General features: G+C 39.8%; 1 protein-coding gene across 2 annotated transcripts in view; it reads left to right on the top strand.

The window, feature by feature from the left end:
* Nucleotides 1–24,040, top strand: part of DNAH12 (dynein axonemal heavy chain 12) — a 102,009-nt gene that overhangs the window by 7,685 nt on the left and 70,284 nt on the right. For both annotated transcript variants that reach the window (XM_080996630.1, XM_080996629.1), the window contains exons 3-23: nt 720–810; nt 2,876–2,902; nt 3,333–3,522; nt 5,690–5,765; nt 7,622–7,780; nt 8,704–8,899; nt 9,835–10,023; nt 11,725–11,881; nt 11,979–12,070; nt 13,804–13,982; nt 15,279–15,414; nt 16,422–16,547; nt 16,772–16,906; nt 18,161–18,354; nt 18,606–18,849; nt 19,269–19,454; nt 20,012–20,212; nt 20,998–21,192; nt 21,946–22,067; nt 22,188–22,470; nt 23,658–23,777. In XM_080996630.1, coding sequence (XP_080852756.1) covers nt 720–810; nt 2,876–2,902; nt 3,333–3,522; nt 5,690–5,765; nt 7,622–7,780; nt 8,704–8,899; nt 9,835–10,023; nt 11,725–11,881; nt 11,979–12,070; nt 13,804–13,982; nt 15,279–15,414; nt 16,422–16,547; nt 16,772–16,906; nt 18,161–18,354; nt 18,606–18,849; nt 19,269–19,454; nt 20,012–20,212; nt 20,998–21,192; nt 21,946–22,067; nt 22,188–22,470; nt 23,658–23,777 — 3,298 coding nt within the window. The remainder of the gene's footprint in view (nt 1–719; nt 811–2,875; nt 2,903–3,332; nt 3,523–5,689; nt 5,766–7,621; nt 7,781–8,703; nt 8,900–9,834; nt 10,024–11,724; nt 11,882–11,978; nt 12,071–13,803; nt 13,983–15,278; nt 15,415–16,421; nt 16,548–16,771; nt 16,907–18,160; nt 18,355–18,605; nt 18,850–19,268; nt 19,455–20,011; nt 20,213–20,997; nt 21,193–21,945; nt 22,068–22,187; nt 22,471–23,657; nt 23,778–24,040) is intronic.

Here is a 24,040-nt window from a genome sequence, read left to right as displayed (position 1 = left end):
AATACAGAATATACTAACAATACCCCCCCTCCCAGTTTAAAAGGCCATAGGTTGTTTAATTAGCCACAGCCCACTGCAGATATAATAGGTTATATCTTTTTAAAATAACATTAATAAAAATATAGTAATCAACCTGTTTAAAGTAGTGGCCTACTACACTATGGGACACAAAATTTAGCCAATCACCATTGTGTAAATTCAGATTCTACTCCAGTAAATAAAGATTTTCCTGGTCCTGGGGAAGATGGATACATGTGTGTTACAAGTCCGGTGAGTATACTTCCGTAGCAGGCTCACTACCAAAATGATGTACATCAATACACATACATTTTGTTACAGTCAAATGTATGTTTCAAACATTTCAATTTAGGGTAGTAAACAGACACCAGAGGTACTCCAGGGAATTTAGAATACTGGGCTATTGCCTTCTGTTGTCTGATTGTTGTATGAATCATTAACTTTATTGGATTAGGATCTTAGCTGAAAGTAAGTTCTACAAAGATACACTGAGAAAATATGGACAACATAATGAATTACTATCTAACCTGGCCCACCTTTACATAATTTTGTTTGATTATTGCTGAGTGCCTATATGCTGATGGAATAATTGTGGAAGGAGACAGACAAAAGACTAAGGGACCATTTCTTTTGCTGTATCTTGTATTTCTGTTCGAATCATTGTTTACAGTTTTCAGATTTAACTGAAAATTTTACTTCAGAGTTAAAGAGGCCCAAAGAGAGTATGAAGACGCCACAGATGAATTTCTTAGAAGAGAAGCCCCGTCTCCTATTCCACAATTGCCTTTAACTGTACGTTTCTCATTTATTGAATAATTACTTTGGGTTCTGTTGTTGTTGTTAGATTATTGCAACACAATATGTGTGGTGGGCAGGCATAGTGCATTAATGACTTACTGTCCTCTTGAACTCAACCCAGCCTCACCCCTTCCTTTGTCTTGGAAAATCCCTATTGCAGGCCTGCATTAAGAACCTTGCCAAGGAGTTGGTTCTAAAAGCTGTTTTTCCTCATAATAACCAGCCAGATTTTCTGGTTTATCATGATTTACTATGAGTTAGTAGCATGCTAATGCATGTTACCTGGTTGTTCCCATGCACCTGCATGGAACCTGAATTCTGTAGTAAAGTTTCATCAAACACATAACCCACAAAGATTTTTGGTATATTTAAGACCTACGCTCATGTTGCATCTTTGGGAGGAGGACAGAGTTACACGCAAAGCACACATTGCCTCAGCCACTGTTCAGAGTAATTAGATTATGTTCATGGGCATAGCTGGGGGCAGATGCCCCCCTTAAATCAAGTAAATAAATAAAAATATTTAACTAAAAGTAGAAACTGTAGAAAGATTTTGACAGACTTTTCTGAGCACTTGCGATCAAAAGGAAGTAATTTGAAATAATTGTTGTTGAGACATTTCATTCCGAATCAGCTAGACGGAGCCAGACAGAGGATGATGACAGGTGGGTGTCCTGCCCCCCCCCAAATCCTGGCTACCGCCCCCCCAACAACAAAAATCCTAGCTACGTCCATGGTTAAGTTCAAAATTCCTGTCACCTCCAGAAAAGCAGAAGATTGTACTTAAGCCAAAGATCTAGAGACTCAAGCAAAAATATCATGGATTCATACTTGCAAAAACAGTGCCATTTGCTAATCCCCTCACTGCTAATGTTGTGTTTTGATAAAAGGATTGTGCATCTATACTCAGTACTAGTTGTCTCTGTGTGTACTGCGCTTTTTGGTAGGTATTCCTGGCCTCTGAGTATTGTGTTTGTGTCCGTTGTGCAAGTGGACTAGTGTCCAGTTTATGGAATTGCATTTGATTGATAGAGATGGTTTTGATCCTAAATGTTTCCCTTCGCTTTCTCATAATAACGTGTAACAAAGTTACTACAGGTTAGATTTATAGTAATTTCAGGACCCTAACTGGCTCCCTCTTTTAGGATAGATCTCAGCAAATCTGCTTCCCTTGCCCTTTCCATTTTTCTCACCCTAGTAAATTTATTTGGATCCCTGGGTACGATTCAATTAAGTTGTGTTCATGGAATGAGGTCCACTCACACAACAGGGCTCCCCCACACTCTGCTCCCTGTATGCCCTCTGAACCCCCTAAATCTACTTTGGATGCTTTGGGCAACCCACCAAACAGATTTTAAGGGAGGCATGGGGAGGAAAAGGGGTGAAGTCTCGTTGCATGATCAGACCTCATTTCATGCATGCATGTTGAATTCTGCCCCATCTCGTTGCAGAACTGTACTAGTTGAATGAGCTACACTATTGTAAACTTAAGATAGTGTGAAACAGGGAGCTTAGAGGCAAGGAAGTGTTTAATAGGAAAGTAGTTGGCTCACTTTCCTGCCTTGAGTGAGAGATCAGCGTTCTTTATTGTTTCCTGTCTTAGTAGGAAGTTGTGTCTTGAACTGGTACAAAAGTTTATATAAAGCAAAATCCTAGAAAAACCCATGCATATACTTTGGTCATTATGAATATTTTAATTATCAAAAGTGTTCATGAGCATATGTGTTTCAAGAATAACATTTAGCTTTTAAAAACTCATGCATAGCCATCAATAGGTTGCATTGGAGGCAAATGGTGTTTCAGTCAGCACCAGAGAAGCTTACAGTTGCTGATGATTCTCAGCCCCTATTGACATCAGCAGCCCTTACGTGTATTGCATCTACCAACCAGCCAGGAAGTGCTCAGTAGCCTGGCGCTGAATGAAATGACCTCTCCCAGCAGTTATCAGTAAAAACATGCTTACCCTCACTGGGTGCCACTGCAAACAAATGATTTCTTGTTCTATTTTGTGATTATTTCTTGATTTATATAACATATTTTTGTTGCATTTCCCCCACAGATGAACAGTGAGCAGAAACAAATAAGAGTAAGTGTTGTTTTTTTAACTTGTTGCAAGATTCTGATAGATTCTTTCTAAAGAGTGTGTACATAAGGAATTAGAAATTATGTAAATATGTCCAATATCTAGTTGCTGATCTCTATATGGAGAAGTAACCTATGCCTGGTTTGCAGGTCACAGTAAGCCAAACTATGGTTTACTGGGACCATGTGAACAAGTGAGCTGCTTTTCCCCTCCCTAGTATTCTTTACTCATGCACTGTGTGCTGAGCTAAACCAATATAATTTATGCTGTTTTGTATTCTAGGTGTTAGATTATATAGTCAAGCAGCGTTTACTTTTTTACTTTTTTGCTAATACATTTTTTGCATTTAACTGTTCATGATCATTTCATTGTCATTGTCATTGTCATTGTCATTGTCATTGTCATTGTCATTGTCATTGTCATGTCATTTCAGAACAACTATCTCTTTTTGAAGAATTGTGTTGAAAGTAATCCAGTAGTGCCTATTCAGCAAGAGTGGTTAGAGTCCATGCTCACTTTGGTACCTGATAATCTAATGGAAGGCAAGGGCAGAATGAAATTGGTGGAGGAGCTCTTAGCTGAGATAACAAATGATTATGAAATGAGCATGAAGAGATACATGGGTGAGTTCCACTAGCAATATTGTCTCATGTCTATACAAGTTATATTCCACCTTATGTTTATGTTGATACTGCAAAACATCCCTTAGCAAGTTATTTTCCCCATATATACCTACAAAAGCTTTTGTAGAACATAAAGCATATTTTATAGCTGGTATTTTATTTTAGAGGAGCAGTAATGTAAATCAAACAATAATAGCTTTCAGCTACATAAAATCTTGACAAAAGAGGTACCAAAAACTACATTAATTTTTGTCTTTGTGACGTTTTCTGCATTCTAATTTTCTTCAAAGCATGCTTTTATTTTTGTTCTTCGTAATTGTTGGTATTCGCATAGCACATCACATACATCACCTCAGTACAGTAGCACCTCTGCTAATGTTACCGTCGGGTAACATAAACTTTGGATTTTGAAAGCGGCAAACCTGGAAGTGTTTCCCCGCTTGTACATGTTCAGAAGCACTCTACCACACCGCGCACATGCGCAGAAGCGGTCCCTCTGATTGCAGAAACCTCGGGATCCGACCGGAGCCCCGGAACGGATCCTGTCCTCAACCGGAGGTACCACTGTAGTGCTGTCAACAACTGTAGTAATTTATTTATTTTTTTACTTTTATATCCTGCCTTTCCTTCAATGACCCCAAGGCAGTGCACATAGTTCTCATTCCCATCTTACAATGATCCTGAGAAGTATTTTAGTCTGAGAGATAGTGAGTCCATGGCCACCCAGGGAAGTTCATAGTCCAGCATTCTAAATAACTTGCATCTTAAGCAAGTGTTTGGTTCTGGGGATCCACATGTAAATGCATGCTTACCTGGCTTTGAGAAGGAGGTATGAGGGTTCTGGCAGTGTTCTAGAGCCATGTCCCCACTCAATTCACCAACCCTGGTAAGCAGGGCGCCAGGCTTTGGGGAGAAGCCATGAGAACTCTAGGACACTGCCAGAGCCCTCACGCTTCCTGCCCAAAGCCTGGTGCCTGCCTTACCCAGCTTTAGCAAGGAAGAATTAGTGCTCTGACAGCATCCCACAGCATTCACTTACCCCTTCCCAAAGCCGGGTAAGCCTTTGATCGCAGCTCTGCATGAGTGGGTTTGGGAATAAATAAATGGAGAGTAGGTTTCTTCCACTCTTCATTTATTTATTCCCCACCCCTCCTACCTGCGCAGAGCTGTGATCACGTAAGATAGCTCAGTTGGTAGAGCATGAGACTCTTCATCTCAGGATCATGGGTTTGAGCCCCACATTGGGCAAAAGATTCCTGTATTGGAGGGGGTTGGACTAGATGACCCTCATGGTCCCTTCCAACTGTACGATTCTATGATTTAGTGATTCTAAGGTGCGAGTTACCTGTACTACACCACTGCCATTATTATCATCCCTATATTGTAGGTGGGGGCTGAGGCTAAGAGATGGTGGTTTACCTGCTTGTGGGTTTTCCAGGGGTATTTGGATGACCCCTGTTGGGAACAGGATACAAGTGAGTTCATAGTTAAGGCAAGACTTGAGCTTGGGATTTTATAGTCTCCATACTGCTGTCGGACTAGTGTTCGACCGAGTGACTCCTCCGGTCTATTCCTCTGACGATGATTAACAACCTGAGCCTTTGCTAAGGCTCCAAGCACGTTCCCCCATTACGCAGAGTATCCAGCACAGGGAAGGATGAGATAGTATGAGCTACATGGCTAAAGAGTTTTATTTCTCGCTACGCAGACAAAAAAGAAACATCATCTCTCTGTGAGAGCAGAGAGCAACTGAACAACAAAGGAACAGGAAACCAGTAACATCACATCCGTCTCCTGTCTTCCGTGAGACTTCCAACAGTCTGGAATGTCTCTGGAATGCAAAACAGAGTCTTGTGATTCCAAGAGCACTGCACAGTGGCAACACACAGAAACCAACATCTGCACCCATACTTGACACATGTCAATATGTTTGTTTTTTTAAAAAAACCAAATCTCTGTTTACTTAACAAATGTGCTAATATAAAATGTATAAGCTGTTTTCCCGTAGTACCTGAGGGAACACATTAAAAAATGTAACAGTCCTGTTGATTTGGTTAGTAGGAAATAAAAAAAATAAGGTACCATTCTTTAAAGTAATGTTTCCTAATTTATAATATTGCTACTCCCTTCAGTTGTATAAATGTTACAATTTATACATATGTTACAGTGCGAAGTGTTCTTGTCAAACCAAACGTAAAATTGCTTGAATATGAGAAAGAGGAACCTTTGCCGGTTGAACCTGTGTGAGTATATTAAATTAATGAATGCTTTAGGGTCTAATCAACCCACCATTTGAATGTATACCCAGTACAAGGCACCCTACTAACATCTGTAGTTTGCTGGTGGCTAATATTGAGATGGTAATTCACTATGAGCTGGTTTAGACATAATACTAAGTCATAGTTTTGTGTTGGAGACATGGGCCTACTCTTACTTCCCCTGCTTTAGTGCAAATATAAGGAAGAGATTGGAAGCACCCCCCCTGTTTTTTGCTAACCAAGTTTGTCATTATGTCCAAACTGGGAATTGCAATTAGTTTTAACTATGATTGATCTGAGCGATCTATGATTGTAAACCATGGTTTCAGCCATATTTAAAATTAACTACAGTTTGTCCCAGTTCAGACATAATGACAAATTATGGTCATTTGAAAACAAAGAGCAGATTTTTCAAATATAATTTCATATACGTTCCACATCATTATTCCATTTGAGTGAGCATATGCAGTTGGAGCAGCAAAAAGATCACTGGAATATGAGGCTAGGGGTTGAAAATATAATCTCTTGAAAATTGAGTTTCCATGTCCTTGTATGGAGATGGTATTAAAATGCATTAAGACCATGAACATGAAATTAGTTACAGCGGGCGGTGTGGGCGGGTTCTGAGGATGTGACCCTGGGCAACAAAGAGAGGAAGGGATACACTGGCTGCAGCTTTAATCACAACTTTTGTGATTAAATTTGTGGATGCCATGTGCAAGAACTAAAGTATGCCTTAGGCCTATAACATCACCAAAGAGAGCATACTTTTTCATGTGTCTGCTGAAGTGAATGCAACATGTGCAAGAACATGATGTTGCAATACTCCCACTCTTTTAAATGGGTCCTATGCAGGAAAAGCTAAGGAAAAGTTGCCTCTGCTAGGACCTGGCAGATATTAAAATGAGCAATGCTGTGGCTTGGAGTTGAGTACTCCATTGTGATGGATAACCACAAACTGAAACCTCTTTTTTTTAAACTGGATACGTTTTATTTTGAAACACAGCACTGTCTTTAAATGATCTGAAACATTTAATGTGCTGCAATAGTCCCCCCCCCCCATCCCCTTTATTTATAGCATTTGAATTAAATGATTGAGATTATTGGAATTTCAGCTTTTGAAACCACAGAGAGGCAGTATGCTTCTTAATACCAGTTGCTGGAAACCACGGGGGGGGGGAGAGAATGGCTGCTCACCCTTCCCAGGTGGGTGGTGGTTGCGGACCTTCGCCCCCATCCACCACAGCCAGCGGCAGAAGCCCATGTGCTTGCCAGCCATTAAGTACTGAGCTGGATTCCCTGCCAGAAAGTCAAAACTAAATGGGCCAATTAGAGGCCCTGCTGGAGGGGCAGTGCCTTGCCACCTGGCCAGCCATTCATTGGCTGTGTGCCATGCCCACGCAGGCAGCAATGCACAAAAAGCCGGCTGTGGCTGCTCTCCGCAGCACAGTTGGCCAGAGAGAATACTGTTGCACTGAGATCTTGCTTGTGGGCATCTCATAAGCATCTGTTGCTGGGCCAGAAAGGCCACTGGCCTAATCAAGCAGCCTCTCCTTCTGTTCTTATGCTAGAAGTGTGCACTCTGTCCTCTTAGCTAGAAACTTTCTGAATATTGAAGGATCTTAAGCAGTTGGTGAAATGGTGCAGCTTAGATTCTGGCTCCTTGGGTGAGGAATATGATGAACCCCTTGCCTGAAAAGTGAGTTCATGTACAAGCCATCTTCATACATTGGTGATTTTAAAGGCAAAAATTATGTATGATCCGCTTCTATTTCCGATTAAGCTTTGTTACATGGGCTTCTGTTTAAAAGCTTAATTTTATTCATTTCCTCCTCTCTCAGAGGATTAGACTTTTCCAGACCCTGGCATAAAAGCTTTCTACAAGCAAGAAAACAGATATTTGCAAATCTACATATTCTGCACCCAACTCTAAGAATTTTACTGGATATTGGTTACAAAACCTTTTCAAAGTTACTTGTAGTAGATGTGTCAAATTTCAGGTAAAGATGTTGTTGCATTAATATTCTAAATATGGTGTGTACGTGTAATTCTAATTAGATTCACATAGCATTAAACTGTGGAAGACAGGAGTGCCTGGCGTGCTCTGGTTCATGGGGTCACGAAGAGTCGGACACGACTAAACGACTAAACAACAACAAAGCATTAAATTGCAGCTTATTTTATGTAAAAATTATATTTCATGTGTCATACTAAGACCACAATTCCTATTGAATTTCATTAGATTTACTCCCTAGTAAGTGAGTTTAAGGCTGTAGTCTAATATCTTTACATGCTAGTCATGTAAGGCAGCCAAAGTGAAATGTTGCTGCACTTATGATATCGCATAACTATTATTTTCCTATATATTAATGGCAAACTCATTCTCTCTCTGGATCCTTATATAGTCAAAGGGGCACCCCTCATGCAAAAGAGTGAGGTATTGGCAGTCTTGGGGGAAACTCCAAGGTTTTCAGAAGTACAAAAATATTTAGGGGGAAAAACCTAAGTGGGAGGGAAACCAAAAACAGCCCTATGAGTACTGACCACGCTCAGCAGGCACAAAATGCTGACCGTTGAGAGACTAACAGAAAACTGAAAGGAAATGGGGAATGGAATGGAGTGTCCTGGAAGTGGGTATTACCAGTTGACTGGAACCCTGAATAGGAGCATGTCATACTGCAATGTTTTGTTGAAGGTCCTATTTGTGTTATCTTTGGTTTGGAGGCTTGGTTTTTTGTTTTTGTTTTTTGCAACTGATGTGATTAAGAGTCTTGATATATAAGATATGGGCTCAGTATTTAATTCTTTAACATGACGTTTTCATTGTGTATACTGATCACATTTTTTCCTGATAAGCAACATAATTAGATGTGTTTCAATGCAGTTTCCCTTTCCATACCAGTCTTCTCTTCTTAATATATAGGTCGAGGGGCCCAATTGAGTATGAATCTCTTCAGAATGATGTGTCTATAAACTGCTTAAAAACTGAAGAAAAGTTATTAAACACATGGTACCCGAGGGTTATCAATCTGTTCACTAGAAAAGAAGCCCTGGAGGGTGTAAAGCCCGATAAAGTTGATAGTTTCTATAATTGTGTGTCTACACTTATGTCTAATCAGGTAACACTAATTTTTCATGTCAATAACAAATGTGTGTCCTATCCAGAGCTTCTGTTGTCCCACTGTGCATCTTCAGAAGTCCTGAGTTCCCAGATAATTTTAACAGACAAAGAACCCTCTGCCTTTGTTGAAATGCATGCAAACCCTCTTGTGGAAGAAGTAGAGCTTTGTGTGTGAATCAGAAATTCTGCACCTGCTTTACTCTACTTCTATAGTATGTACTACTTTTGCAGCAAGAAAGTGGGAGAAGGGAACAGTAGGGTTGCTATATTTCAAGAACTAAAAGTCCAGACACAAAAGTTGTTGAGCGTTTTTGGGGAAGTCAACAATGAATTTGTATTGGATATAAGTTTGTTAAAACTTTTGAAAACTAAGAAAAATTAATTGGCAAAAAGAAAAAGAAAAAAGAAATTCTGTACCTGCAAAAGTTCATTGCTTCAGGGTGCGGGTGTATGTATGTGTGTGTGTGTGTGTGTGTATATATTCTGCATGAAACAAATTAGCATTTTAGTTAATTTGAGCTCTGAGTGTTTCAGCAGATTAGCAGGTTATAAATGGTTTAAATTAATAAATGCAATTCTCTACCAGTGAGGGCCCCAAAGCAGACATAATATTTAGGCTGCACACCTGCCAGAGAAGTGGCAGCAGAGAATCCCCTCCTGTTAGCACCTGCAGGGGTGGTACAGATGGTTCCTGTGGTTTGTTGCTCTAAATTTTCATGCTTTACTTGAAATTTCAGAATTTGCATTTTCATATACTTTGGAATTCTTAATGCTGAACTAGAATTTAGGCCTGGTGTATCAGAATAATTATTTAGATGTCTCTAAAATACTTGTTTGCATGAACTTGCTATGATTGGGAGTGGGGGTTAGGTTTATGTGGTTATTTATTGGCCACGTGCAATGAAATTTACCTGTGATTTATGTATTTTTTAGCTAAAGGAATTATTGAAAAGAACGGTTGAGGCTTATGTGAAACTATTTGATCTTGAAGACCAAAGACGTCTGCCTTTGTTTAAGATGGAGCTAACTTTTGATGATGAGAAAATGGACTTCTATCCATCCTTTCAAGATCTGGAAGATGCTATTTTGTTTATAGTTCTTTTGATTTCACAGACTCTGCAGGTTGTTTAATCTGTTGTTACTTTATCTCATAAATTCTTTAATAATTTAAGTAACTTACACCTCAGGCCTCATATTCTATATATTTCAATTGAACACAGGTAATTATAAATGTTACATGCCAGCTCCACTGTGGAATGTATTCATTAGTCATCTGTAGCAAAAAGCAAGGGTTTTCCCAGAAGGGAGTTTGTTGTGAAATCCCTGCTGCGGATGCTTGGACATTAATTTTTTTTGCATTGTCCCCACAACATCATTGTCATCAAATGCCGGCCCATACTTTTTATTCATTTTAGCAGATTGAGCTCTTCTGCAAAAAATCAAATTAATAAAAATTATTATACAGTGGTACCTCGGTTTTCTAACGTAATGTGTTCTGGAAGACCGTTTGAGTTCTGAAATGTTCGAAAACCAAAGCGCAGACAGTCACAAAAACAAATTGGTTGCAAGAGAGCTCCTGAGATTAGCAGAAGCCATGTGGCATGTTTGACTTCTGAGGCGTGTTCGAAAACTGGAGTATTTCTGGGTTTACGGCCTTCGAAAACCGAAATGTTCGTCGACGGAGGCGTTCGAAAACCGAGGTACCACTGTACATCCACAGTCACTGTGGGGTGTGGAGCCTCATTAACACATTTTTGGGGTTGGTGACATTCTGATGGGTGTCCTGTGTCAGCGCTCCCAACTTCTGTTTGCTGCTTATCTCAGCATGACCAAGACATTTTGTTTCTGGCAGACCATATGTGCTGAAAGCACACCCATATTTCAGCAACCTGATTTGAAGAAGCTATTCTCTCTGGAGAAAACTGTAAACACATTGTGCTTAAAAAAAATGGCGGTCATGTACATGACCTCATTATTAGTATTGCATTATGGCTGTGGTTTATTCGGAGGGTGGGAGAATGTGTGATTGTGCTGGTAGTGGTAAGGGTGTTCCTAATTCTTTGGGGCGTTGTCATCCATCTCACTCCAAACTACAGACTGATATACCTATCACTCTGGTTCAAGACCTCAGTATTAAAATTTAAAAAACAAACAAATGGAAATTGATATTCTCCCCTTCTCCCAGAATACAGGCTTCCATTTTGCCTAAAGAAAGATAATCTATTCTTGTGCTGTTGTGCATTTTTTAAAGGGGAAAATGTGCCTATACACAGATGCAGAAATACCTGCACAAATGTCAGAATGGAAAAGGGTAGTGGAGGGTGCGGTAGGAGCAGTTGAGGGTACGGACAAAATAACAGAGCCCAGACACATTCTGTGAAGCTGCACCCATTGGGCATGAAATGTCTGATTAGCAGCAAATATCCAAACGGAATGTGTGGAATGTTAATCAAGCACACATAACAGAACCTGAACAGCCCATTTGTACTATAAAGCTTCCATTTGAAAGTATCCAAAGTGTGATGGCAGAATCTGTAGATGAAGCAAAAGAGCTGAACAGTCAAATCCGAAACAAATTGCAAAGAGGCTTAGAGAACAATTTGATTTAAAAAAGCAATGTGCAGCATGTTTACTCGCAAGTAATTCTAAGTGCATATTAAATTAATGTTGATCACTGTAAGGTGATATAAAACTTTTCTAAAAGTTGAGTTATTCTTTTGGATGTGTTTTAAGGAATCATTGACAAGTTTATTTATTATTGCTTGTAATCATTATGAAATTGTAATTTAAAGGCCATAAAGAACTCTTGCGTGTTTTGAACAGAATGTCCAGGCAGTACATTCCTGGCTAGCCGGTGGGACCACAGTTGCAACTATTGATACGGAACTTCCTGAGCATGTTATATCATGGGCAAACGCTGTACTGAGGGAAGCAATTAATGAAAACCTGAAAGGGCCAAAAGCACAGTTGGAGTATTATTGTAAGTCATTGTAAGTGGAGCTTTGCAATATAGTGGTCTCAAAATAACCTTGCAAAATAATAGTTAACAAACTTTTATTGTGATGGTTGCTTTGCAGTAGACAAATATGGCTGGCTAGTAGATGGGACTGCAGATGATCGAATAAGAGAATTTGTAACTGAGGAGCATAGTTTTGATGAATATACAGAGGTAATTTTCCTATATAATTACAGGTAAATTCAGCTTGCAAAGCTGTAGTTAGGTATGTTTTGTCTCTGGATTTAGCAGTCTTATGCCCACTGCACCCCCTTTTAGACAGCCACATGTGTGTGACTTCAGTTGTGAAGCACATAAGTAACATTTCTCTTCTCCCCCCCACTCTTTCCCATGCTTCACAACCGTTTATATTTTTTGATATGTTAGATCAACCCCCCCATGTTTTCCAGCCCTGATTTTAAAAAACCTATTCTTTTTCTTTCTCATTTAAATCATGACATCATCATGCCTGTAGGAATAAAATGGTGTTTGATTCTGCTGCCCTAGGGCTGAACACATTTACATAGGAAGAAGTATAATTTTGTTGCAACAATATTTTTTTTTTAAAGGAAAAATAATTAAATAAACCCCCATAATCATGTACATGTCTGTCCACTGCTTCCTGCCTGTAGTAATAATAATAATAACAACAACAATAACAGTAACAATAACAATAATAATAATAATTTATTATTTATACCCCGCCCATCTGGCTCGGTTTCCCCAGCCACTCTGGGTGGCTTCCAACAGAATATTAAAATACAATAGTCCATCAAACATTAAAAGCTTCCCTAAACAGGGCTGCCTTCAGATGTCTTCTAAAAGTCTGGTAGTTGTTTTTCTCTTTGACATCTGGTGGGAGGGCGTTCCACAGGGCGGGTGCCACTACCAAGAAGGCCCTCTGCTTGGTTCCCTGTAACTTGGCTTTCAGCGAGGGAACCACCAGAAGGCCCTCGGCACTGGACCTCAGTGTCCGGGTAGAACGATGGGGGTGGAGACGCTCCTTCAGATATACTGGACCGAGGCCGTTTAGGGCTTTAAAGGTCAGCACCAACACTTTGAATTGTGCTCGGAAACGTAGTTTTAAAAGAGAAGAAAGAAGGCTGAGGTGACCAGCACCAACCCCGCTTCCATGAACTCTGACATAATCATACTGGCCCGGGTGCTGATGCCAGGCCTGTTTGTTTGTGCCTCCCATAGTCTGACCCCCTCTTGGTGGTTATTAAGGAGCAGACTGGACTTTAGCCCCAAGCTCCCAGCAGCACAGCTGGCAGCTTGTGTTCTGCAAGAATAGATAAAATGTATTGGCTGCTATTGAAACGCCCCTCATCTCCTGCTCTCCAAGTCTAATTCAGTTATACTGTATTAAAAGGCAGCGGAAGTTCTGAAGTTCCACATTCTGTCCTATCTGTAGCAAGAGAGATGAGACGTTTTGGCAGCAGAGCACTGCGTGTATGTGAGTGGACAAAGGGGAGACAATAGGAGGCCAGAAAGAAGACTGCAGCAATCCTTACAACCACATCATTTTATTAAGGGCAATCCTCCAGGGATTGCTTGGTTGGCTAGAGCAACGGATGTGACTCTTACTTTTGTATGGTGCACTGCATTCCAGTCATAGAGAAGCCTACACACACAAATCCCTCCAGGCAAGCACGAATCATTATCACAATTCAATGATCCATGCCAGCCAGGCAAATTACTAAAGGAGGGTGTGGAGTAGGGCCAGTAAGAAATGTTGCCTTGGCAGAGTCCTGAGAGCTGGATAGAGAAGTCTCAAGGGTCACATTTGGCCTCCATGCCTGAGGTTTCCCACCCCTGGTACACTGTATAGGATTGTGGTCCTATTCAAGAATGTACATGTTTTAAAGACTGCAGTTTAAATTAACAAATGTAATGTTCTTTTGAAGTTTATAGATGACTTTTTCAGTCTTGCAAAGGAAATAATGAGCTTGCCAATGATTGCTCATTTCCCTATGGTGCGATTAGACTGTGAAGATTTGAAGCAAGGTTTGAGCGACAAGGCAAAGAGCTTTGCAAATAAATTATTGTACGTAATAGCAGAAAATCACAAATCAGAAAATAAAATGTAAGTAAATCTTGCTATTAATCATCTTTCACTTAAAATAGCTTTTGCCATATACATAACATTGTTAATTCCACCCCACCCCGCTTTGTGTATTATTCTCTAGAATAATGCTTGTAATTCACTATTGCTGCACACTGCGATCCTGGCCTTAAGCTCTGCTGTATGATGTCTACATAGTACAGTGGTGACTGTTGCCCTTTGGGGCTGGTGGGTCAGAAGGCAGGCTGGTCAACAGTAGTTGGAGCCAGAACCAATGACAGGTAGAACCAATGAGTAAATCACACGGAGTAGGTTCAGTTAACTCTTGATTAGAAAAGCACTCTGTACAGGAGTGCTAGGCCTAATGAGCACAGCGACTCTCTTCAGTAGGTCTTGCAGATACTAAAGGTCCCTGCCTTCCTACAGCTGCCCAGGTCTCCTCCTCTCCAGGGTTTCTCCCAAGCCATCTGAGACTATACCAGTGTGCCTGCCTTTGGTCCTCCTGCTTCATGCCTCTTAGTGTTTCTTATTTAACTGCGGCTCTCTTTATTTTCACATTACTAGCATTCTTGGTTTTGTATTTAGCATATGTTTAACTGTCTTATGTCATATTAAATGCTGATGATTATAATACTGCTAAGCATTTAGACGGTAATTTTACAGATAGTAATTTGTGCTTTCATATATTGTGAGCCACCTTGGAAGGCTTATTCCAGGAAGATGGCATTGCAAGTGCTGAAAATAAGTAAATCTGTAAATAAATAAAATTCTGTAAGCGAAACAGAAACAACTAAGTTTTAAATGGTGCAAAAGACTATGCAAATAGCTGGGGAAAGTTTGTGAAGGGAGGCAGGTCTACTTTGACCTAAGGCGGGTAGCCCTGTGCCTTGGAAGATGGTGGAGAAATGTGCCATCCAATGTGTCAGTGAGACTGACTATCGAAGGCCATTGAAATGCAAGTTGGGACTGAGACAAATAATTCTGTCAAAGCTGCCTTCCATAATGGTAGGTGGATGAACTGCTTAGAATGGTGATACATTGCTTCCAAATGAGTTATTTTATGGATTCTGTATTCTGTCTTGAAGTTTGAACACTAGGTGGCAGTCATAGCCATGTGTGTTTCCCCCCCATCTTCAAAGCTGCATTTCCAGATACACTTACCTGGGAGTATGCTCTGTTGAATTCAGTAGAGCTTCTTTAAATGCAATTACTCCCCCCCCCCATTAGATAAGTTAAATAATAATGTTTATGGTTCAATGAAAAAACAAATTATTTCTCTTAAACTGGCATATATCAACATAATATATATTTTTTTAGGATATGCAAGGAATTTGAGACCATCAAAGTACGTGCATTAAAACCTCCCGAGACAACAGAAGAAATGATGGAAAGCATAGTATATATAGACAAGGCTAAAACTGTAGGAATCCACAGTTTATATGAAAGGATCAAGGTAAGGTATCATATACTTTTAGGGTTGGGTTGTTGTTTTTTAAAACTAAATGCACAATGATAGGTGGGATGTTGATTTAAAGCCATTTAACTTCAACTGGCTTTTCATTTTGTGCGGTTCCTTCTGCCTTTTGTCACTATGCGTACGGTAAGCACCAGCATAGTAGAACCCAAGAAGCTTTACTCACCAAGTAAACCTGCTCAGGCTGCACAGCTGCAACCCTATCCAACCTGAGGGATGGGTACATATAATCCTCAAGGAAATTACTGAACCATTGAACCATTTTGGTTTGGCTTCTTTCCCCAACCTGGCCACAACTCCTAGTGACTTTGGATGGCTGGGCAAAGGAAAAACAAATCTGCTGGACTTAACATTAGGGACACACACACACACACACACACACACACACAATTATGGGATAAGAGAGAAGGGAAAACAAACAATAGAAAGTTCTACATGCACTAAAAGGGGAGGGGCTCTTTCCTTAAGACATCTTGGGGTGGGGAGATAGAACACAAGTATGTACAGAAATCCCAACTATGCTGGGTTCTTGGGAAGGAAGGGGGGAAAGGAAGATTCCACCAGTCTTTGTCAACTGAACTCTGAAGCATCCCTTTCATTGTCTCAGTAAAGAGAGAACAACCCCCATCCATCCATCCAGGAGCAGGGTAAAGACTGCATTGCCTCACTGCATCCAGTTAGGAAGCTGCATTATCCCACTGGGTTCAGCTTGCCTTTTGAATCTCTCCCCTTTAAATATGTGGGCTCTTCTGGGGCAACAGCAGCAGCTGTTTGCCAAAGCAATGTATTTAGTTTCTGTTCTGGAGGGGAAGGTGGGCAGTGGGCCTAAGAGCAACTCAGACTGTCTGGTGGGCTATAAGCTACTTGGGGGCCTCCTAGCATGAGGCCTGCATGGAGGAAAGATAACTTTCAGACAGGCTGCAAGAAATAGTGGCTCCTGTTAATTTATAAATAGATATAAACTATTTAACTATTTACTTTTCTAGGAAAGTCAACGGCGAATGAACTACCTCCTAGATGTTTTTACCTTTGACCCAGAAGGCTTGTCATTGAATGCCACTGTCCTACTATGGCCTCAGAATATTAATCCCATCTTTGATGAAAATGATGAAGTAAATATATGCATTTTTATATCAGATACTACACTATGTGAAAAAGCAATGCTTAGACTGCAGGGTTGGAAATACTGGTACTCTTGAGAGCTGATTTTGAAGCCTTCTAACATTAGAGGACAACTGAAGTTGGTCTGATATCGTGTAGTGTAGTGACTCTAGATAATGTTCACAAATCTTGATCCTCATGGATGCCTGCCACTAACTACTTCTCTGTCTTATAGCTTATTGAAAGGTCTAAACGTAAAGGTGAAAGTGACTTATTGGCCAAACGTGAGAAACTGATACTGGAAATAGATAGGCAAACTCGTCGTATGCATGAGTTTACAGAATACCAGGATTTGGATCGCATGCAACAGGTCTGTGGCACATGGTGTAAAGGGGATTTTTTACTTTGCATAAGGAATACACATTCTTTGTGTGTAACGATGAAGCTTTATCTATGTGCTATAGTGCTAATTAAATTTAGCACTTTGCTATTGAACATCATAATGGAATTTCGTTGCTTGGATCGGGGGTCACCAAGCTTTTTAGGCCCAAACCAGGAAAACTGTTGTGGGCACTACACATACACCCTGCAGCCATGCACACATGACAACTGCATAAACAACATTCATCATAACCACACACTCACACTTTCCCCAACAGCAATTAGTCTTGAAAAGAAGTGTTATTGACTTTTTTCAAGCCTAATGTATGGGGAGGGATCTTCCAAGAGAGTGCATCTATGGAGGTAAGAGTCAGCCTCCCCGACCCTGAACTGCAGTCTCCATGAAGATCACTCCTCCGCACAACAATTAGGCTTGAAAATAGCCCTTTATTGGAGCCAATATAAGACTTTATCAAGCCTATTTGCAGCAGGGAAGGGGTGAGTTATTGAACCTTACCCAGCAAAAAATCCAACAAAATCCATCCATAAGAATCCAACAGTAGCTCATACAGAGGTTCACTAGTACACTTCCAAATTCCACATTGAAGCTCCATTGAATGGTAAAGGCAAATGTAAAGGGCCCCTGGACTGTTAAGTCCAGTCACATTTGACTATGGGATGCGGCGCTCATCTCCGCTCTCAGCGTCTTTACCAGAATGTTAACTGGCATGGGTGGAAGCATGAGGGCTAATATATTTTCTCCTTGCAGGCACTCACTAGTCATCTTCATGTATGATATTGAAGTAGCAGTCAGCTTTGCTCTATTTGCATCCTGCACCTTATAGAAAGGGCATTTGGTCCCATTCTACTATTCCATGGTACTCAGCAGCAGAAGCTGGTAGTCCACCATCAAACCACTCATCTCACAAGCCACAGCTGTCAGTCTCTCAACCTCTTGAAAAGATTATTGCATTAAACTAGGGGAATTCACTATTCACATTTATTTAGAAGTAAGTGCTATTGAGTTCAGTGGGGCTTACTCCCAAGTACATGCCTAACTGAAGGCTAGTGCAGTTGGATTTGTCTGTTGCACAACATTAAAACTCTCGCATCTGCTAGCACAAGAGACTTGCACTCACAGGTGAGAAGATTGGATACAGCCTGTTGTCTTGTAATGTTAAGGACTACTACATTATTAAGTGAATTGCCCAGTATTTCTCAAGAGAGATAAATCTGTTTCCAGTATGTGACGGACATGAGAACAATGCAGAAACGCCTTCAAGATGCTGACGAAACTGTTGCCTTCATTAACAAGGAAGAAAAGCTTTTTAATTGGGAGCAGACTGAATACCCAGAGTTGGAGACCTTAAAAGTTAACATTGAGCCCTACCAAAAACTTTTTGCTTTTATATTGAAATGGCAGCGGACTGAAAAAAGGTAATTATATATACAGAAAGTGACTGAAATTCTTCTTCACATTAAGTAATTCTGTTTGTCCAGAAGTGTGCATTCCTGGCTAACGTAACAAGGCTGTAATTCTTGGTGTCTTATGGTTTATATTTTACTTCATCATGTTATGTGATGGGTTTCTTTTTATGACCCATGATGCATTAAAAATGTTTTGATGCTTATGTTAAATTTGCAATTTCTATTCCAATGTAGGATTCATTTTATTTTTCTTTTGCTAGATGGATGGATGGTGCTTTTTTAGATCTCAATGGTGAAAGTATGGAAACGGAGGTAGATGAGTTTTTTCGAGAAATTTATAAGACAGTAAGGTTCTTTCAACAAAAGCTAAAGAAAGCTGAACTAGAGAGAAAAAAGTCGCTGCAGCGGAGAGCAGTAGTAGAAGAGAGGGTAGAGGAAGAAAAGAAGGACAGCCCAACTATTTCAATGTGTACTGCAGTAATGGAGCAAGTTAAAGATTTCAAGGTAACTGGAGATCTATAAAAATAAGATGGCCTTAACATGGAAAATGTTTTAGAGTCTGTTGTACAAATATTATTTGTGCACTTGGAAAAAATATGTGGCCTCTTCATGAAAGCTCACAATCCCCCACATCCATAACATTGAATAAGAAGATACATTAGAAGTTCTTTGAAGATCTAAGCTACGTCCAAGGGATAGCTCTGTCAATAGAATATAAGATTCTTAATCTGAGCGTTGTGGGTTTGAGCTCCACATCAGGCAAAAGATTCCTGCATTGCAGAGGGTTGGACTAAATGATCCTTGTGGCCTCTTTCAACTTTACAATTCTAGGATTAAAGATTTTAGATGAATAAAACATAATTTCCAAGTGATTTTAGTTACAACGGTGACAGTTGTTTTGCAATATTTTTTTTCTCAACCAGGAAAATATCCCTTTGGTGACTATCCTTTGTAACCCAGGCATAAGGGCTCGTCACTGGAAACAGATGTCAGAAATTGTTGGCTATGATTTAACTCCAGATTCTGGAACTACCCTAAGAAAGGTTTTAAAGCAGAACTTGACCCCTTTCCTAGAGAAATTTGAAACTATAAGTATGGGAGCAAGCAAGGTAAGAACAAGCATAAACTTTTCTGCCCCAGCACAGATGATTTATTATTTATTTAAAAGACTTCTATTCTGCTTCTTAGGACAGTTGCTTCAGAAAGTGATGTGCAGTCCATAAAACTGTCAAAATTGTTAATTTAACAATTGAGTTAATATAACTACCCAGCCTGGATAGCTCGGTTGGTTAGAGCGTGGTGCTGATAATGCCAAGGTTGCATGTTCAATCCCCATAAGGGACAACTGCATATTCCTGCATTGCAGAGGCTTGGACTAGAAGATCCTCAGAGTCCCTTCCTGCTCTACAATTTTATGGTTCTAATATAAGATTTCATATATCTTTAAAAACCCATTGCATTTGAACAATAAAACTATTGGACAGTAGCTTCATTATCTGATATCCCAATTTAAACACCAATTATAAGAAGGCCATTTAATGTCCATTCTAAAAAGATGTGTCTTCAAACAACGTTTGAAGGATATCAGATATGATGAAATTTCATACATAAGAATCTGTCTGAAATGAATAATAATAATAACACCATTTATTTCCCTATGATGTAGGAATTCTCATTAGAGAAAGCAATGCACACTATGATGGATACCTGGGATTCAATTTCCTTCCAAATAAGCTTATACCGTGAGACTGGTGTTAATATTCTGTGCGCAGTCGATGAAATTCAGACTATTCTGGATGACCAGATTATAAAAACCCAAACAATGAGGGGATCGCCATTCATAAAGCCTTTTGAAAAACAAATGAAGGTATTTGTAAACTTTTATTTATACAGCTTCTTTTTATTCACTTCCTTTGTAAAGTGTGTTTACATATACAGTACACTTTTGAGGTTCTTGAAGGAAGGTAACAATTTCTCTTGAGACTTTTAAAAAAACCTTAAATTCATAAATTTATTTTCAGATTTGTTTGTATCTCATCAGACCCCAAGAAGCTTACAATTCAATTATAAGAAGCAAAACATTGTGTCATTCATGTGTTTAAATCACTGCAACTAAAATATAACCCTACATCTAAACTTGTTGGTTAGTTCAGATGAAACTGAAACTCTGGTAAGCATTAACCATGGTTCATGTCTGTCCTGCTGTAAACATTAACCATGATTAAAGCTGGCTGGTGAAGTCTGGGGAAATTTTTTGTGCAAGCAGGAAGAGAATGGCTTTTTTCTCAGCCATGGTTAAGAGGTCAGAAGTAGTAGCTCAGATTGTCCCCAAAATTAAAGAATAAGGGACTTGCAAGTCGAATGTTTTGGCTCCCGTTCTAGAAGACGGTTTGAGTTGCAAAATGTTCGAAAACTAAAAACTCAATACAGAAGTTGTGTGGCATGTTCAGCTTCCGAGGTGCGTTCAAAAACCAAAGCATTTATTTCCGGGTTTACGGTGTTCGAAAACTGAAACAATCAACGGAGACGTTCGAAAACCAAGGTACCACTGTGTATATATATAAGTTGTTTTATTTTCATGCCTTTTATTTTTGTCTTTTGCTTTACATGCCATGGATGTCTTACGCAAATAACTATACTGTGTTTTTTAAGGAATGGGAAGATCGCTTGATTAGGATTCAAGAGACTATCGATGAGTGGTTGAAAGTACAGGCTCAGTGGCTTTACTTAGAACCAATATTTTCTTCAGAGGACATCATGCAACAGATGCCAGAGGAGGGACGTCAGTTCCAGACGGTGGATAGATACTGGAAAGACATTATGAAATACTGTGCCAAAGACCCCAAGGTGAAGTAGGAATGATGAGCCTGTAGTTAGCAGGTGAAACAAACCACAAGTTCTTAAACTATGCACAAGAACATTTCAGGTTCTTCGTCTTTCTTTTCGTAGCTATTGTGCCCACCACAAAGGTCGTATCTGCCAGAGAATACAAAATAGCAGTCAGAATTAAAATCAAGGCAGTCCTTGTTAGCACACAGAAGATCTTACACATACCCTCAAACAGAACTGTTTTCAGGGACAGCTTGCTGGAACTTAGTTCCGGCACCTCAGGAGGGGGCCATTGGGAGACATTCAGGATGAGTTCCTGCACCTCTTTTTCTAGAAAAATAGCGCTGCCCTCAAGGCTCTCTGTATCCCAACCATATTTATGAATTCAAAGAAAATGTAGACTGTAACTAAAAACTTCAGTATACTTGAAACTAAAAATTAGATTTTAAAAACTGACAAAAGTTGTGGATGAGAGTTACAAACAGGGGCAGAGATCAGGTGGGCAAATACAATCAGTACTCACTGTCTTCATTTCTCCCCAATCTGCAGTAAGCTGGGGGTCTTCCCCACCCAGTTCACATTCCCCACCCAGTGAAATGAATGGTGTGGGCTGCAGCAAAAAGGAAACAGCACTGCAGGCAATGGATGCAGGGCGGAACAGAAAACAATGTCTTTTTATGTGACCAATGGATTGATATTTTGTATGTATTACAATTTTATTCTCCACTGTAGTTGATGTGCTTATTAAATAAATACCCTGTTGTTTTTTAGGTTCTTGCTGCTACTTCATTGACAGGCTTATTGGAAAAGCTTCAGAATTGTAATGAACTTCTGGACAAAATAATGAGAGGACTGAATGCATATCTTGAGAAAAAGCGTCTCTTTTTCCCTCGGTATGCTGCTTGTTGATTGTCATTAAGCTAGAATAAATATTTATTATTCTCAATTAGTATTTGATTCCAAACAAATACATGCAGCCATAGAAACTTAATGCATTTGTACTTTCTTTGCAGCTTTTTCTTCTTGTCTAATGATGAAATGTTGGAGATCCTGTCAGAGACGAAAGACCCTCTCAGAGTCCAGCCTCACCTGAAAAAGTGTTTTGAGGGCATTTCTAAACTGGAATTTCTTTCCAATCTGGACATTAAGTCAATGTTCAGCACTGAAGGTGAACGGGTGGAGTTTATTTCAACAATCTCAACTTCTGAAGCTCGAGGTGCTGTGGAGAAGTGGCTAATACAAGTGGAAGATATCATGCTGAAAAGTATACATGATGTCATTACAAGATCAAGACTGGTATGTTTTCTGTTAAATATATAGAATCTGATCTTGCCAAAAATGCATGCATTTCGTTTATTTGATTTCAGGCTAGTTCTGTTCTGGTTTTAGAATCCTATTCTTTTTTCTTATTCTTGCTATTTAAGCAAGTAAAAACTGAAGTTACTAGAGGCAGAATTGCGCACACACACACACACACAAATCATGATGCAATAATGAAGTCAATGAGAGTTTTGTATCTGTGAGGACTTAGCTCTATATTGTTCCACTTACTCTCATCCAACATATAAAACTGGATTGTTAAAGCAACTAATACATTGAATTCTTTCTTAGTAAAATGTAAATGAGAACAAAAGGGGGGGGTTCTGATATACAGTCATACCTCATGTTGCGTCCACTTCAGGTTACGTGTTTTCGTGTTGCGTCCTGCGACAACCTGGAAGTACCAGAATGGGTTACTTTTGGGTTTCACTACTCACGCATGCGCAGAAGTGCTAAATTGTGTCGTGCGCAGATGTGGCGCTTCGGTTTGCGTCAGTCCCATGTTACGGACGTGCCTCCAGAACAGATCCTCTCCGTAACACGAGGTTCCACTGTATTACGTTTATTTAAAATGGGGGTGGGGAAGCTGCGGCCCTCTAGGTGTTGTTGGACTCATAACTCTCCCATCTGCCCAATTCAGTATGACCAATAGTCAGAAATGATGGGAGCTGTAGTTTGGCAACATCTGGGGAACTTTAATTTCTCCAGTGGACACTGCCCAGTCCTCTTCATGATACTGCTAGTGCCCCTGAGACACTCCCTTCAGATGATTTCAATGAACCCTTCCCTATCACTGATCTAAAAGACAACCTAGATACAAATATTTTACAATACTGGACACAGTTACCTGTTTTTAATCTGTGGAAATCTGTGATGCGAACACATTATAGAAGGAGGAGGGGGAGACTAATGAATGACTTTTTTGCACTGGTTCATATGGAAGATGTTGGCGAGAGACCCAGACATAAACACTATACTTTTTATAAGGAAGTGAGCACTGAGTGATTTCATAACAATTTGACTTCACCCGCAGAGACACACTGAGACTGATGGATGCCAGTAACAACAACTATGATTTTATAATAGGTTGTATAAATGATTCAGTGTAATAGTTTCAGTGGTTATTAGTGATCCTGTTGGGCAATGTCTTTTACTTTTCCTAGGCATATCCAGAAACAGAAAGAAAAAATTGGGTGAGAGAATGGCCTGGTCAAGTAGTTATTTGTGTCTCACAAATGTTCTGGACAAGTGAAGTACACGAAGCCATAGCTAGTGGCCCAGAGGTATGGTGACTGCACAAAGCTTTTTGTTTCCTTTTAATGTTTCCTGGCTTTATTTTGGTACTTTGTTCACACTGAACCATATTTGATTTAGATGTTTATGGAATTGTCACCAGCCTCTTTGAATTAATAATGCTTGATATAATTTCATGAAATAAATATTTCATGTTAATTTCCCTCCTTTTCCCTTGAAGTAAAACTGAACACAACAATTAAAAATGAATCCTAATACTCAGGCAGGTAAAATACAACTAAATATTTGGAGG

The sequence above is a fragment of the Podarcis pityusensis genome (assembly GCF_964106645.2).
Source record: "Podarcis pityusensis genome assembly, chromosome: 2".
NCBI lineage: Eukaryota > Metazoa > Chordata > Lepidosauria > Squamata > Lacertidae > Podarcis > Podarcis pityusensis.
Note: the sequence above shows the minus strand (reverse complement) of the source record. Positions and strands in the feature narration are given on the sequence as shown.